Raw genomic sequence first — 16,996 nt, forward strand, 5'->3', positions numbered from 1 at the left:
TTTTTTCAGCTATTTGCAGGACATTTTACTTCAGAAATGATTCCTTACATTTTTGGTGTAACTTTTGTCACATTGGGTTCCCTGTTGGCTCAGTAGTAAAGTCTGCTAATACAGGAGATGTGGGTTTGATCCTTGAGTCAGGAAGATCCCCTGGAGAAGGAAATAGCAACCCACTCCAGTATTCTTGCCTGGGAAATCCCATGGATAGAGGAGTCTGGTGGGCTACAGTCCATGGAGTCACAAAAGAGCTGGACATAACTTTAGCTACTAAACAACAACAATACAACTTTGTTCTATAATTAGGAGGTGGTATAGACTGAGCGCCAAAAAACTAATGCTTTCAAACTGTGGTGCTGGAGAAGACTTTTGAGAGTCCATTGGACAGCAAGGAAATCAAACCAGTCCATCCTAAAGGAAATCAACCCTGAATATTCATTGGAAGGACTGATGGTGAAGCTGAAGCTCCAGTACTTTGGCCACCTGATGTGAAGAGCCGACTCATTGAAAAAGACCCTGATGCTGGGACAGATGGAGGGCAGGAGGAGAAGAGGGCAACAAAGGATGAGATGGTTGGATGGCATCATCGACTCAGTGGACATGAGTTTGAGCAAACTCGGGAGATAGTGAAGGACAGGGGAGCCAGGTATGCTACAGTCCATGGAGTCACATAGTCAGACACAACTTAGCGACTGAACATTGAACAACATAGGTTCTTCAAGGGCTTTGCTTTTTGTGTTGCATATCTTTCTTAACTTCACTTTTACTATAAACTTCATGGAGAGAGATTCAGTGTGCACACTGGGTGGCTAGGTTGACCAGAGAACCAGATGAATTAGTAGAAAAATAGGGAGAATGTATAGTCTTTCCATGTGTGCCTTTTCAGAGAGCGTTCTTCTGAGCTCCTCTTTTCTTCCCACTCTTCCTTCTCTAATAAGGTACCATATACCAGGTTCTGTGTTAGACTTTAGGCATAAGATGCACAGAAAATTGAGGTCATCTCTGCTTTTGTCTAAGGGGAAAAAGCACAGACTTGAGTGCTGAACAAGTACCTTTCTGTGTATTTTTGCTGAAGAGTGCGAAGTGCCAACCAGTTAAGGATTTGTCATCTGTAAAAGATCAGACCTTTGAAGAGTAATACTTGAATTCTCTGTCAAAATATATTATTTTCTCTCAGCATTATTGCTTTCACAACTTTCTTAATATTTTTGCATAAAAGTAAGAGAAGACATCTCAGAGAGGAGATTATGGGTTATTGGGCAACACAGCTGTTCTTAAATTCCCCTTTGAAAACAAGGAATTCTGGGGACATTTTCCTCCTCATAATGTGTGCTGAAGTTTTATTAAGTTGGAATTTCACCTGCTTACTCTGTCATTTTTTCTCATTTTTAAAGTGCAGACATTCAAGTGCTGGTCATTTTTCTTTATGTTCTTTTTGTACGGTACATGTCAAAACAAAGTGGGCATTGTTGTTGGTTAGTTCTAAAAATGATGTATTTACAGTTTGTGTGGATAAACAATCTGATGCTAGTCAAAAACAATGTAAACTTTTGAACGGGGAGGGATTCATCTTGAAAATGAATCATGCTTTGGCGGTATTACCGTTGTTTGTCTGTGCTCTTTTTAGCAAAGTAAAGGAAACTGTTAAATAACAGTTGATATAGGGATATTTCCTTTTTACTTTCTGGAGGCAATCCAGTTTAAGTTAGGATTATTTTATCTATTTGCCATTTTTTACTGAACAGAGGATGTTTATTTATTTGAAACATAACTCTCTCTAAATATCTCTTTCATTTCTAATCTTGTCGCCTGGACCTTAGTCTTTGTAAGGCATTCTTAAGATCCATGAACGTGGATAGGAAAATATCTCAACTTTAGGTTTATGATCCCCTACCCAAAGTTAAATGTTTTATTTTACTATGAATGTAGACAACACATGCTAGTAATAGCAGTTCTTGTAACACTGTCACCAATAAAAACACAGATGCTTTTGTATCATATACAAAAAATATATTTTGAAGTGTTTTGAATTGTTGATATATTTTGAAATATGGTTTATGCTCATCATTGCTTGAAAATTTTTATATATTATTAGGTAATATTACTGCTTTTAATATTTATTTACATGTGTTACTATAGCAGAACTTAATTTTTAAAATAAATTGCTGGCTTTACTTCAATATAATAATACAGTTTTCTTTTGTAATTCTGTGTATTGTATCCCACACATTTGTAAATATTATTCTGAGAAAGAATCCACAGACTTTTCTGGACTGTTGAAGTAGTCCACGACAGAAACGATTAAGGATCTCTTATCATCATTTCTTACCTCATCTGTTTCAGTAGACTCTTACCCTTTTTTTTTCTTTTAACTGTTGGGAGCATTTTCTTTGTTAACCGTAAATACACTCTTCCACTTTCCTACTTTCAGTTTTTCAGTGTTTCACCATGCTTTTGGGATGTTATGGAAGGTTCTATCTTCTTCCCAGCTTCTTGTCCCACCATACCTATATTTCCGTACCCTTCCCTGAAAAGGCCACATATATTCATTTCTTGACATACTCTTCTTGAAATACTTTTTATTCCCTGAATGTTTACTAAAACCCTACTTCATTCTGATCTAGCTAACACTGTCACTTCATCTCTTGCTGCTGCTGCTGCTGCTGCTGCTGCTGCTAAGTCGCTTCAGTCGTGTCAGACTCTGTGCAACCCCATAGATGGCAGCCCACCAGGCTCCCCCGTCCCTGGGATTCTGTAGGCAAGAACACTGGAGCGGGTTGCCATTTCCTTCTCCAATGCATGAAAGTGAAAAGTAAAAGGGAAGTCGCTCAGTCGTGTCCGACTCTTAGCGACCCCATGGACTGCAGCCTACCAGGCTCCTCCATCCATGGGATTTTCCAGGCAAGAGTACTGGAGTGGGGTGCCATTGCCTTCTTCCCACTTCATCTCTTAAACCTCTTTTAAACATCTCTTGATGTTGTGTCTTCTTTATCAGGCTTGGTATTGGCACTGTGAACATAATTTTATTATATTTTAATATGTTATTTGTTCATTGGCATGCCTGTGTCTCCCAGTGGATTGACCTCTATGAAGAGAGGATCTTTCTTGTTCATATTTGTACCTTGGTGCCTCACATAGTATTTGGTAAAATGTAGATTCTAACTCTTCAAATGAAAGTTTTCAAACATCTATCAAGGTTTTCTAATAAAAACAATTCATTACTTGTCAGAATGAAGAACTTTTCATTCATGGTAATGTTGCTTCTCATTTTAACATCTGTAAGATTCTTTCATTTTATTCAAGAACTTTTCATTAATGTTACTATGTTCCTGAGCTCTAAGGATACAGCAGTGAATAAAAGAGGAAAACATCTCTGTTTCCATGGAACTGACTTTCTAGTGGAGTGATATGTATGATACATAGGATAGATGGTAGGTGGATGGATGGATGAATAGGTAGTTTTATGTGCTATGGAACAAAGTAAAGGAAGGGAAATAGGGTGTACCGGAGAGGACTGCAGTTTGAAATTAGGATGCTTCTGGCAGGCCTTACTGAGAAGATGACATTTGAATAGCGTGATGGAAGTGTAGGAGGAAGTCATGCAGATACCTGCAGAACGTGTGCCAGGCAGAAGAAACAGCCAGTGGAAAACCCCTGAGCTGAGAATGTGTCTGGAGTGTCCCTGGAGAGGCAAGGAGACCCATGTGGCCGAGAAACATCATGCAAGCTGCAGAGTAGAAGATGCGGTCAGAGAGGAAGTGCAGCCAGGTCATGTCAGCCTTTGACTTTTACTCAGAGTGAAATGGGGCAGCTGTGGAGGGTTTTGAGTGACATGGCAAGACTGCAGAATGGAGACGTGTACTGGAAATGCACCGTCTGCCGTCTGGTAAGATTAGAAGCCTTTTGAGACCAGTGAAGAGGGTATCGCAGAAATCCAGGTGAGGAAAGAGTAGTCAGGGTGACCAGTAAGGCTTTTGGCCTGAGCACCTGGAAGGGTGGGACTGCTATCACAGGAAATGAGGATCACGGGGGTGAAGCAGGTTTGGGGATAAAGACAGGATCAGAAGTTTTGGACATGTTTAGTTTAAGAGGCATCTTGACCTAGTGATGCTAGGTAGGTAGTTGGTTTTATGAATCTGGAGTTCAGTGGGAAGGAACAGGCTGAGAATAAATGTTGAGAACGCATAGATAAAGAAAGCCAAAGCAGGAGGAGATCACCTAATAAATGAATGAGTATGAAAAGATGGAGATGTCCCAGGTCTGAGCCCTAGGGCCCTCTGACTTGAAGTAGTAAGTGGCATAGAAAGAAAGCCACACATGAGAAATCCTAGAGCCCAAACGAAGACATTTTTTTTTTCTTCTGAGAAAAGAGGGAGTGATTAATGTGTTAAATTCTGCCAATAGGACAATTAAGATAAGGACTGAGAAAAAGATAGAATGCCATTGCATTTAGTCAAGAGAGGACATGTGGCTTTGATAAGGGCAATTTTGGTGGAGCCGTGGGGGCCTGATAGGGGTGGATTTTATTAAGGATGGGAAGAGAGAAATTTGAGGCCAGCATTGACAGGCTTTTCAATGAGCATTGATGGAAAATGGGGAAAAGTTAGAGGGCAAAGCTGGAGTAGGAAATGGCAACCTACTACAGTGTTCTTGCCTGGAAAATTCCGTGGATGGGGGAGTCTGGCGGGCCGCAGTCCATGGGGTCCACAGAGAGTCGGACCTGACTGAGCACGCGTGCACTCACACTAGAGGGCAAAGAGAAGACTGCTTCTGTTTTCTCATAGAAACAGGAAGTGAGTATGGTTGCAGGTATTGGGAGCTTCAAGGAGACAGGCAAGTAGTCCTCTGGGAGATGAGGCATTCCCTTTACCAGTTAGGAAGTTTTTGCTGAATGAAGAAACCCTTTGTGCCACTATTATTTATGCTTCAAGCAAATTTAATTACTTGCTTTTGCTTTTCAGCTTCAGTCGGCACCTTGTTTCTGCACCTGAATTGCTTTCTGCTTATTTCTTCAGGTAAATGTTGAATGCATCTTGGCAGCTCAGCTCAGCTCCCAGTGTGCTTTCTCCCTCTTAACCTACCTAAAGTGCCTAACTCCAGTATTTGTTTCTTCTGTAAGTTCTTTATCTGGATTTATTGCTTACTGCTTTCTACCTATTATTTTTGATGATCTCCATTATTAACTGTGACTTCCTTCTGGAGTCAGTTGGAGGACCTGCAGTCGGACTTCCTGTGGTGGAAGCTGGGTAACTTTCTGACTCCTTTAATTTAAACACAGTACTTGCTCTACCTGTGCCTTAATTCTCTATCAGTAAAATGGGGATAATAAAATTACCTCCCTTAGAGAGTTACTGTGAGGATCAAAGCACTTTGAATGGTGTCTGGCACATATGAAATAACTTAGGAAAAGATTAGCTGCTGTGATTAGTTTCATTATTAATTTTGTTTATTACTGATGAGGTATATAGGACCTGTTCACTATTCATATTTTTGTATAGTACCTTATATGCAGAAAAGAGAGTAAATGAAGAAATCATCCAATGATAAGTGACTGAAATATAATTGTGACCTTATTATGTATAGGATCTTATAGCATTATTAGACTCAAAATTGATAAGTTGATTTCTGACATTGTTTCTTAATGTGTCTGAGTCTTTTTGACCCCATGGACTGCAGCATGCCAGGCTTCCCTGTCCTTCACTATCTCCTGGAGTTTGCTTAAACTCATGTCCATTGAGTCAATGATGGCATCCAACCATCTCATCCTCTGTCACCCCCTTCTCCTCCTGCCCTTAATCTTTCCCAGCATCAGGATCTTTTCCAGTGTTCTTCACATCAGGTGGCCAAAGTATTGGAGCTTCAACTTCAGCATCAGTCCTTCCAATGAATATTCAGGGTTGATTTCCTTTAGTATTGACTGGTTTGATCTTCTTGCTGTCCAAGGGACTCTCAAGAGTCTTCTCTAGCACCACAGTTCGAAAGCATCAATTCTTTGGTGCTCAGCTTTCTTTATGTATGTGATACCATACATTAGGAAATATTGTTGAATAAATTAATCCATCCATTCTCTGGCCTTTGCATTTCTTCATTTTGCAAATTAGTTTTCCAGTTTAGGTTCAAGAATATGGCGGTTACTATATGATAGGGCTTTCAAAGAATTTGTTTTTTTCCTGTTTTTTTTTTTTTTCCGTTGCATCAACAGAGAGGTTTTGGATTCACTTCTGTGGTTCTCAGAGGTGTCTCCTTCCCATTAAGTCATAAGTCCTCAAGGGAATCATAGCTTCAGGCATCTGAATTCCAGATTCTGCTTCTTTCAAATGGAATTAGTTGATAAGACTCTGAGTCCTGTAGATGGGGCCTCCAATTTCTTGGACTTGAAGTCTCCCTATTTTAATAAAGTGCTTCTAAGTAACTGGTAGCATCACTTTTCTTCTTGGCATCTACATGAGGCATTCTTTGTTTCTGTTAGAAACTCTGTTTATAGCCTTCATTTGGTGGTTTATTGTACTTACTTACTTTTGTTGATCGGTAGTTTTCTTGATACAGACCACATCACAATTGTAAATACAAAGCAACCACACGTTTCAGCCTTATATAGTTTCACGTCCTGAAGACAATCAGTAATAATGTGATGTTTCTTGACTTCTCTTTCCACATCACTGTTTACTTGTGGATTGAAGTTTCCATTTGTATGTTTTAATTTTTGCCAAGAAAAATCAATCATGTGCACTGTAGCTCTGCTTTAAATTTTATGCCTCATATGACACAGAGTATATATATAGTGTATACATGTTAAATGGATAAAAATCTTCTTTTAGGCTATCATAGTTTAGTAGTTTTTTTTTTTTAACTGGTTGCATGTACTTTTAACTGGTTGTGTGTACTTTCTTGTAGTTCTGGTGAAGTTTCTAATTTCTTTTTTTAAGTCTATTAGTTTTCCTAGTGAGTTTTTTTTTCCTCATAAGTTAGTTGATAATCTTTGTCTTTACATTTCTATGCACAAAAACTATGCATACTTAAAATATTTTCATGTCACTCCCTCTTATTTCTGAGAGGGCAGATGAGTTCTTTAGGGAAAGTAGATTGAAAAGAGAGGCCTTATAATAAATACTGTCTTGAAAACAAAGTGCTTCTATTTCAGAAGCCCTAATTGAAGAAACCATCTACTAAATAAAGATAGCATGATTTTTTAATGGATTATTTTATAGAGCCGTTATAGGTTCATAGCAAAATTGAGAGGGAGTTTAAGATAAGATAGTTTTGAGAAAAATAAAACCACCTATGGAATATATTTCAAAAACTCTTATATTATCTCTAAATTTTACTTTATATTAAATTTAATACAATAAAAACCAGTCTATTTGACTATTTTATCTTTTGTCTATATCATTTGTAATATGGCATATTTTTCTCTTAAAATAAATTCTAGCTAAAGTAGTTATCACTTGAAGCAAAATTGGTACTTTTTATTTTGCTCTTTACTCTTTATGAAATATTTTGTGTTTTCTCTGTATTTTAACTTTGGCACGTCATAGACTGCAGGTTTCAAGTTTTGTTTTAAAATGGTTAATGAGACACGCCTCTAGAGGGCGATCTTTTCTAAACTTTCCCATGATTGCAGTCATGGCCGCCCTGGCATGAACCTGGTGTTCTATGGATATTGAAGCCGTCTAAGATTTTGTAATAACTTAGCTTCCTTTTTATTATGTTTTCTATGATTTATTCCTCAAAGTCTTATTACAGAATTGAATTTTTGAAATAAACTGCTGTCATTTATTATCTAGTTTTAGTATCTCATCCAGGTACCTAGCTCCTATGAATGAATTTAGGGAGTTGAATGAAGGCAAATGTTTTAGTTAATCATTGGAGGGAGTGGTGTCTGTGTGTTCTAGCAGTTCCTTTCTTTGTTTCTCTATATATTGCTACTCAAGGGTCTATCTCTGTACTTTATGGGAGCAGTGATTACACTCAACTACTGAGGCATCATTAGGCCCGATGCTTTTCTGCTGACATTTGGAGTTTTATTTTTGTTTACCTATTCAATAAAATTTTTGTACCAAAGCAGTACATACAATGATATCACAATTTTATAATGAAAAATTGCACTCTCCTGCACCCACTGCTCCTACTCAGAGGCTTCAATTCTTGATAATTTATTTCTTGCTGTTTTGGTTTTTTTTGCCCCTTTCTCAAAATCATTTCAGTTGGATAATGGATCTCCTACACTGAACCCCTAACTTCCTTTTCCATTTTCTATCTCTTTGTCTTTTTGTTTTACTTTAAAAGAATATCCCCAACTTTATCTCCTAACCTGCTTATTGCATTTTAATTTCTACAGTATGTTCTTTTTTTTATTTCTGCAGGTTTTAAAATTTCTGAAATATGCTTTTAATATCCTTTCTGTGAATGTTTCTTTATTATCTCACTCTTTTGTTATTCTATAGATGTAAAATTGTTTATCTCTTTAAAAGGTAGTTATAATTTTTGATCCATTTCTTTGCTGCTTATAAGAGGATTTGGCTTATCAATTTGCAGGTAAGCTTAGCCTTAGTTTTCCAGTGAGGAAGATAATTAAGTAGGAAAATTCTGATACTCAGTGACCAGTGTCTGCAGAAGTGACCCAAGTAAACAGATTTGGAAATTATGAGACTTGGGAGTAGCAGCCATGAGCAGTCTTGAACTTAAGAATCTGAGCAGGAAGTAAAAGCCTGACTACTGGCTTGAAGTTTGCAAACTGCAGAAGGGTACAGCGGGTGGGGTCCGTGCTGTGCCAGGCTTACACAGAAATAGAAACCATAATGGTTTCTGTTGAGAAATAGAAACTATAATGGTTCTTAGCATAAAATGACATTTAGAATTTGGAGAAGGATGAGAAAAGGAAGGGGATTTAAGGTTCATTGAAAGAGTTATTAACATTGGATGATGTGTTTTTGCAGGTGAGAATATTGAAGCTAGAATGAAGCACAGGAGTGAAGCTGTTTCAGAATGGATAGAGTGGAGTTCGTGTGGGCATTGCTGTTGTTGGCAGCTTCAGACGAGACAGGCCATTCCCTTTTCAGTGCTGAGAACCTTTCCTAGTCAGGAATTAACAAATGTTCAATAATATTTCACTCCTGTCTAATTTGGAGTGGATTAAAACATGTACACTTTGATAAAATCATGGATGAAAGAAAATATAAAGCGACAGTGCTGTTCATTGAATATGCTTTCCTGGCAGTAATCCAGCTGATTAAGAAAAAGTGTCTCTGCTAAGGCAGCAGAGTCACAAGGAAGGTGGCAGTCTTCATTCTCAGGTCCCAGGTAGGGTCAGGTATCACTCTTCTTTGTGATTTTCTCCCTCAAGGACTTTCTATCAAAAGTAGTTTTTAATGTAAACAGGTAAATTCATGGTTTTTGCTTTTGGAGAAATACATTTAGAAGACAAAGACTTGAACTATTTATTAATGTTCGTAGGGTATACTTTAACTTCTTTTTTTTTCTTTTTTGGTTGGTGAACAGTTCTCTCTCACACATTGTTGATAATTTAGGCAGCTAAATTGAGTATGGGTTTCCTGTTTTCTTCTTGAGCAGAACATGTAAGCATATTTTAGATAGAATGCTATTTAAGTGTTTTTAAGCTGGAAATAAAATATATGTGAGTATAAAAGGTTTTATCTTCCCTTCTGTCAAAAATGCTGATTTGGCTCTTTTGCACAGTACTCCCATCTTTGTATGGTTGTTAAAATCTGTTGCTCTTTCCCATCTGAAGGAAATGCATCTTTGACACTTCTCATGACCTGAGTCATGATGCTGAAGTAGAGCCAGAAAATATCCTTAATGGTCATGAGTTAAAAGAAGGAAGGCTTCTATGGAGTGGGGGTAAGGGAGCGAGAAGGAGGTTGTGGGGAGCATCTTTGCTATTGCTATTTTGAATTATGTCTTTTTTATTATTAGGAAAGTTGCTTCCAGTGTAGTATGATAGTTGTTATTCAGCAGAAAATACTTGGATTTTAATATTTAGTTCTTCCTTCAGTATACGGTGTTTAACGTACTAGAAAAAGACCAGTTCTGCAAATGTTTTAATTATTTCAAGTCCTCCGAGTCTAAGAACATTACACCTTAAATCTGGCAATTTATTCAGTATTTTATCTTGTTACAGTGTTTGTTTTTATTTCAGTGCCAATTCCCATTCTTCCACATCTTATATGTTCAGTTTAAATAATAGCATTTATTTACTGAACGATGCCGATAAGTTTCTATAAGCTTTTTCCTTTGTCAGTTCAGTGCTTCTGTTTACTCTGTTGACATGATACAGAATTCATTGCAAGATATTTAAGTATGAGAGATAGGGGTGTAGTATAGTTTTAAAAGGCATTTCAATGAGGATTTATTTATACTTTGGAGAACTCATTTAATCCCAAATTTGGTTAAAGTGATGTCAGATTATGGGGTTTTTAGTTCTGGGGATTTTTTTTCACTAAGTTTATTAAAAGTCTTCACTTCTAAGACTTACTCCCAAAACTCTGCTTTAGCTCACTTCAGAAGACTGGGAAATTTTGAGGTTGCTTAAATTTGTTAGATTTAGGAATAATGTGAATCTGAAAGCAAAAGTCCCAAGATCTTTTTCTTTTATTCTTCTTATACAAAGAGTTTGCTTTGTTCCCTGTAGTGTTAAGTATAGTCCATTTAGTGTTAAGTATAGTCCGTTTACTGTTTTGATTTTTCATTGTTGAAAGAGTAGTAAACTACAATCCTAATGTTTAAAATGAATTAATAATTGCTGAAACTTCTAAAATATTAAGAGCACCAGCTCTTACAAATGTTCTTCATCTCAAATCTTAGAGTGCTGTAAGAATAATAAACTAAGGTAATGAACTTCCCAATTATGGGGAAAGATTTTAAAAATTCATTTTGTAAATTTGAGTTGGCCCTGTGAACAGATTGTGCCAGAAATAGAGTGGAAAGGAAATGTAGACAAAACATGTTCACACAATATATTTAATTGCCTGTCCCCATACACATTTTATCTCTGAAAATTTCTGGAAATATTTCTATTTCCCCACATTTGTATTTTTATGAATGTTGTTTCTAACTCTTGATCTCATCTCCCTTTCTAGGCTTATTTTTGCATTCCAAGTCTCCTTGTTCTCAGACAGCTTTAGTATCTTTTGAGAGTAGTGTAGACTGATCTTGTTCTACATATAGTTTTAGCAGCAGCTCCTTTTGACTTTAGTTTTTACATATACATTTTCTAAATTTATTGAGTTTTAGATTTAAGGAAAGAAAAACACATTTACATGAAACAGTGGTGAACACATTAAGGTAATAATTAACTGATGAAAAAGTATTCAGATGGAAAAGGAAACCACCTAGCAAATTGTATATTTGATTATTTGTAAATTTATACCTTGATAACTTTAATAATTAGTGCAGTTTTAATTCTCCAGAATATGAAGTTTTAATTCTCCTGACATTTAATAAGCACTAGTGTGAAGTTCCATGCAGCTCCTTTGTATGTGATGGGAAGAGTGATGACAGTATCATTAAAAACCTCAATCACCATCTTGCAAAAAAAAAAATTGGATTCTTCTTTTCAAGTCAATTTTGTGGGGTATTCTCCTATTTTTCTACCCTCCTACCCCTCCCCAGAGTACCTGTAGTTAATGTCTCTTGTGCTGTGTACTTGAAAAAGCAACAAGTGTTTTTGCTTGAAATGCATAAACGTTTTTACAGTATCTTTGCTTCCCCACCTATTACTCTCCAAAAAAGTTACAGGGAGAGCAAGTCAGTACCTAATCAGAATTGGCCTTGAACACTTCCTATCTTGCACTTTGTCACCAAAGCTGTTTGCTTGTTCTGTTAACAGTCTTTTAAAAAATATGGATGCATTATTCATTTTCTCCTAATTGTGTGTGTTCTGCTCGCCTTGGCTCCTGTGAACAAGCATTGCTTCCGCCCAGTTTGGTATGTGGGTCAGAAGGCGCTGTTTCTCACCAGGGCGCTGCTGTTTCCTCTTCCTACTTGAGTAGATTACAGATTATACTGGAATACGCCTGAGAAAAGGTCAAAAAGGAGGTGAAAGTCCTGGAACTGCAGCTGGGAAGCTTGTCATTCTCATCTAGGAAAGGGGAAAAAAAAGAGAAAGAAAAAGAGAAATAGACACTCTCATGTCAACCCCAAGCAGCCCACAGTCAGGAAATTCCCATTTGCACAGGATACTTTTTATATATTCGGAAAGGACTTTATTTGGTTTTGATTAAATAATTAGCGAGTGTTTAGCTGAGAAAGCTTTAATGTTAAATTAGATGGCAAGCCAGAGCTCAGTCGTGTTTTTAACTTTTCAAAGCCTAGATTTCCAGTGATTGTTTCAAAACAAGCTACCATTGTATTCCCTTTGACAGAGTCAAGAAGTTAGGAGCTTTTCAACTACGAAGTTAAACTTGGTTAAACTCATTGGTATATTTTGCATTTTTATCCCTGTCGATTCCACAGCGGGATATTAAAAGCAGACTGGACGTTTTGGTCTTCTGTGGAAAGCCAAAGCACCAAAAAATAAGCCCCATATGAACTTACTGCCAGTTTTTATTTTGGAAAGATGTGATGTTGAGTGTGAACCATTTATCTCCATGAGGTCTTAGAGCAAGGACGTTGTTGGAAGGAGGACAGTCATGGGATGTTCGGTAATAGAGTTCTTCCTGTAGAATTGTCTTCCAGGATTGGCAGCCTGTCACACACTCACTGGTTCTCAGTATGCCTCATTACTCCAGTTGCATAGCATGAGAGTTTAAAATATTAGGGGACCAAGGACGCTGATTGGAAGGCTTGTATCCCAGAACAAGAGTGGGTCCTGTGAATGGGTGATGAGAACAGAATTTGAAACTCTTGTCGGAGTCTCATTTTGTATATGTTTCTGTTGTAAAGTTTCAGGAAAATGGAGTGCCTAAAGGAGATAAGAGTGTGTCCCTGGTAAGGGTCAAAAAGTGAGAGGATAATGCAGACCTCCTAAAGCTATGCTCTCCCCTAGGGCATCATCAACTCTGCCTAGTGTCATTTTGCTTTTTTCCACGTGAATCTCTGCCATTTTTATATTTATCCCTGCATCCCTAATGACAACAAAAGACAATGCTTCTTTATCCTCCCCCCTCTCCATTTGGTCCACTTGTTTCCATTGTAGTTCTTAGTTTCTTATACCTTCTGTTCCTAGAATCTTCCTCGGACCCTCATTAGCAATAATCTGTAGCTTGTGCCTCTAGAAACTTGAAACAAGAAGTTTTCTCTTTCTCACTGATGTGATACTGTTTTAAGGTACTTTCTCATCTACAGCTCTGACCCCCTGATTGCATAATGTTATTTTAACTTCTCGTCGTTCACAGCATGGTAGGGTAGGGAAACTTTTTTAAAGGATGGGAAGGAAGCCTGTAATTGCATCTATGTCTTATTTTTCCTCTTCTGGCTTGCATTTAAGAAGAAATACATGTGTACACACAGATACACTGGTATTAACTTTAATATCGAGCATAATCTGAGATGGTCAGTAATTTCAGCTCTTGCTGCTTTAGAGACTCTCGTGCCTGGCAGTTTGCCACATCCACATGTCCTCACATCGCTGCGTTCAGAAGCTGAGAATACCAGCCTGGCAGCTTGTGGAGGACGGTAAAGATAAAACAGAAAGGAGGCTAGCTTCGCAGCCACATACCTGGGAGTTGTTGCTGATGTCTTTTCCACAAACGTTCAAGTTTGTCAAAGCCCAGTAAATCTTGGAAAGTTTATTTTCCTTGTAGCATCTGTGTTTTATAATGGGTCTTTTAATTTGTTTTTACTTTGTCTGCAGGGATTTCTTTTGTCCGGAGTTTTCAGACTCTGTCTTTTTTTTTTTTTTTCCTGTGGAAGTGAGTCCGTTAATGATGACTGGTTTGGGAATATACCTCTGCGAGGCTGACCTGACAGGCTGCCGCTCCAGCGCAGCAACAAAGACCATTGTTATTTTCTGTCTTTACTTTTATCCTCAACTTCATCCATTTCCCCTCTGTGATTTTACAGTGTAGAGTGTGTGGGAAAACATACTTTGGGACCACGCACACATGATAAGGTGGCGTTTTGAAGTTAGCAGCATTTTTTAGTAAACAGAGATCACACCCTGTCCACCTCACACACGGACAGTGGTGCTGTGTACTCGTGAGGAGCCTGAGAGTCCTTTCCCAAAGCACTTGCAGGTATTCTTCATCCAGAAGGCAGAACGGAAGGAAGAAAAGAGCCCACAAGGTTGTTTTCATAATTCCTTTTTCAAAAACGCCAACTGGTACAAGGAAATACAGAAAGTCAGTAGTTAAACCCCAAAGTGAACTGTTCTGGCTTAGGACTTTGTAATGTTAAAAACAATAATAACCATTAACAAATAAACAACTGAAAACAGAATATCATTGCTTTAAACATCAAAGGATGTTTTGAACACTCTGATTTTTAGATGATTTTCTGTTCGCAAGTAGAATTCCTGCTTTGAGAAAACCATTTTATTGGAGCTTGGGATTTTTTTTTCTCCCCCAAGAGAACGCCGTCTATCTTGGGGACTGGTAAACCTCTAAAGGATCAAAGCTCTGGTGGATTTGGTTAAAGACCCGAAAGCCTGAAGGCTTATGGAAGTTTATCTATATAGAGTAAGCCCAAAAAACTGGGATGAGAGTTTTAGAAGAGCTTATTTTCTCATGAGATTTTTGGGACTTCCTCTGTTTGGGATGTGCCAGAAATACTGTGAGAATATCCACTCTCATGGCATTTGTCACTTACAGGTCTTATCCCAGCTGGGGTTTGTAAGTAGAATGGTGTGTGAAATATTACATGTATTTTAAAGTTTTATGAAGCCCACTACTAAAGCTGCCATTAAACAACCTCTACTGTTTTCATTATACTTATATAGTAAAGTATAGTAGAGAATGGTTGGTGAAGGTGACATTTAGAATTGACATAGTGACTCTTCACTGACCTCAGACACTTTGAATTTTAAGGTTACTATCGTATGTGTGCTTAGAAGGTGAAATAAAGAAAGGGGCACTGCTCTGCCTCTCCGTCCAAAGGAAAGCTGAAGCATAGGCTGGAGGGACACACTTAAGCCACGTCCAAGGTTTAGGATACTATGAGTTTCTTCTGCTGAATCTCATTATAGTAAGAAGCCTCAGGCTTAATGAAAAATCGTGGCTTGATGTAACCGTAAGGGAGTGACTGAAGATCTATTCTTAAAGTTACCAAACCTATGCTCCTGGTTGAGTCAACCTGAGGCTAAAGCGAGTAGTGAAAGCGATAGATTCCAGCCCCTCGCTATCTTCTGAAGTGCTTTGGGTCCCCTCCAAAATTAATTTTTTTTTTCTATAGATCATAGGGTTGTGTTTTCCTGTACTTCCTGGATATGAGAAAAAATGTATTTCCTTCCTTCATTCAGCAAACATCTGTTGAGATGTCAACAATTAGTAAGATGCTGATACTACTCTGGAGGAGTCTTCAGTTTTTGTGGAGGATAAATCTGGAAGTTTGTTAGATTCTAGCTGCATTTTCCAAGAAAATCCATGATACAGGGAGGTGATAGAATCATCTTTAAATAAAGACTTTGAGCAATTGAAAGGGGAAGAAAGGATCATTATACTATTTTTGTGTATTTGATTCAATATGGACTTTCATTTTAAAATTTGGTATATTTTAATGTATAAATCATTACATGTGAGATGATGAGATTTCTTGTCTATGTGAGTTCCCTCATTTTACTAGTTCCTGAATTAATTATTCACACATCTCTCATCCATTATTTTCTAGTTGGAAATTAAAGATGGGAAGATACAAATTCTTGCCTCTGTACTCAAAATTTGAATATTTTCCATTTAAAACAACAATAATAAAAATATCTCCTTCCTTTTTTTCCTGAGACATTTTGAGGATGTCTCTCATAGCATGCTTGCTCCCTTTAAATTCTTTAAAGTCTTTCTATCTTATTATGTTATGAATTTTAGGAGTCCTGGGATTTGTTAAGCCAGGCGTAGAACAGGGCCTCATACCAATAAGGCTCCAAAAGTGTGAACTGAAAGAATGAATGTTGAATGAGTCCTTTGCCTGGTGCATTATCTCATGTTGTTAATGTCTTTTTAGCCTCCAAGTCCTTAAGTCTGTGTTCTGTATCCATTACCGTGATCATTTCCTGTTAGTATACCCATTGCTTATCCCTTTCCAGCAACAACAACAAATCTGATTTTTTGCCTCTTTAGTGAAGCTACCCTATTGAAGATTGCCATGCTGTGCTTAGTCACTCAGTCATGTCCAACTTTGCGACTTCATGAACTGTGGCCTGCCAGGCTCCTCTGTCCGTGGGGATTCTCCAGGCACAAATAGCAGAGTGGGTTCCATGCCCTCCTCCAGGGAATCTTCCCAACCCAGGAATCAAACCCAGGTCTCCTGCATTGCAGGCGGATTCTTTACCGACTGAGCCACAAGGGAAGCTCTTTGAAAAGGTAGTCTTCAACAGAAGATTACCAGAGTTAGCAGCTTTCTCTCTGAGTTTGCCTTTCTGAACCTTGGTGTTGTTTAACACATTTTTTCTTTCATTAAAGCCATTTTAAATAACTTACTTGCCACATAATAAAACATAAGTCAGACACTACCCTATTCTTATGAACATAAAATCTACCCAGCTTACTTTACTCTTTCAGATCACTGGGTTTCAGAGGCTCCATCATGAATACAGACACCAAGAATAAAAGCTCATAAATACTCAGGTGTCCCAGAAAACTGAGAAGAAGGACAGGTGTGATGTACCTTGAGGTTGTTTTTAAGCTGGTGGGGCAGTGAAGGATTTTAAGTCAACCTAACTAAACTAACTAAACCACAAGATTTGCAGCTTCTCAGTGAAAAGCTTCACTTTCTAGACCTCTCATTGTATCTCTTAAGTTCAGTGTTCTCAAAATCTGTGCTGTTCCCTTGCTGAAGAATTTAGGTGCCGAAATTTAGGTACTTCCACCTCAATTGAAATATTTCTTCTAAA

General features: G+C 37.8%; 1 protein-coding gene across 1 annotated transcript in view; it reads left to right on the forward strand.

Moving 5' to 3' along the window:
* The window catches only part of BCAS3 (BCAS3 microtubule associated cell migration factor), a 589,753-nt gene that overhangs the window by 219,069 nt on the left and 353,688 nt on the right, over window positions 1-16,996 (forward strand). The window contains exon 17 of the mRNA XM_055579668.1: window positions 4,959-5,012. Within this exon, the coding sequence (XP_055435643.1) occupies window positions 4,959-5,012 (54 nt within the window). The remainder of the gene's footprint in view (window positions 1-4,958; window positions 5,013-16,996) is intronic.

The sequence above is a fragment of the Bubalus kerabau genome, chromosome 4 (assembly GCF_029407905.1).
Source record: "Bubalus kerabau isolate K-KA32 ecotype Philippines breed swamp buffalo chromosome 4, PCC_UOA_SB_1v2, whole genome shotgun sequence".
Classification (NCBI taxonomy): Eukaryota; Metazoa; Chordata; class Mammalia; order Artiodactyla; family Bovidae; genus Bubalus; species Bubalus kerabau.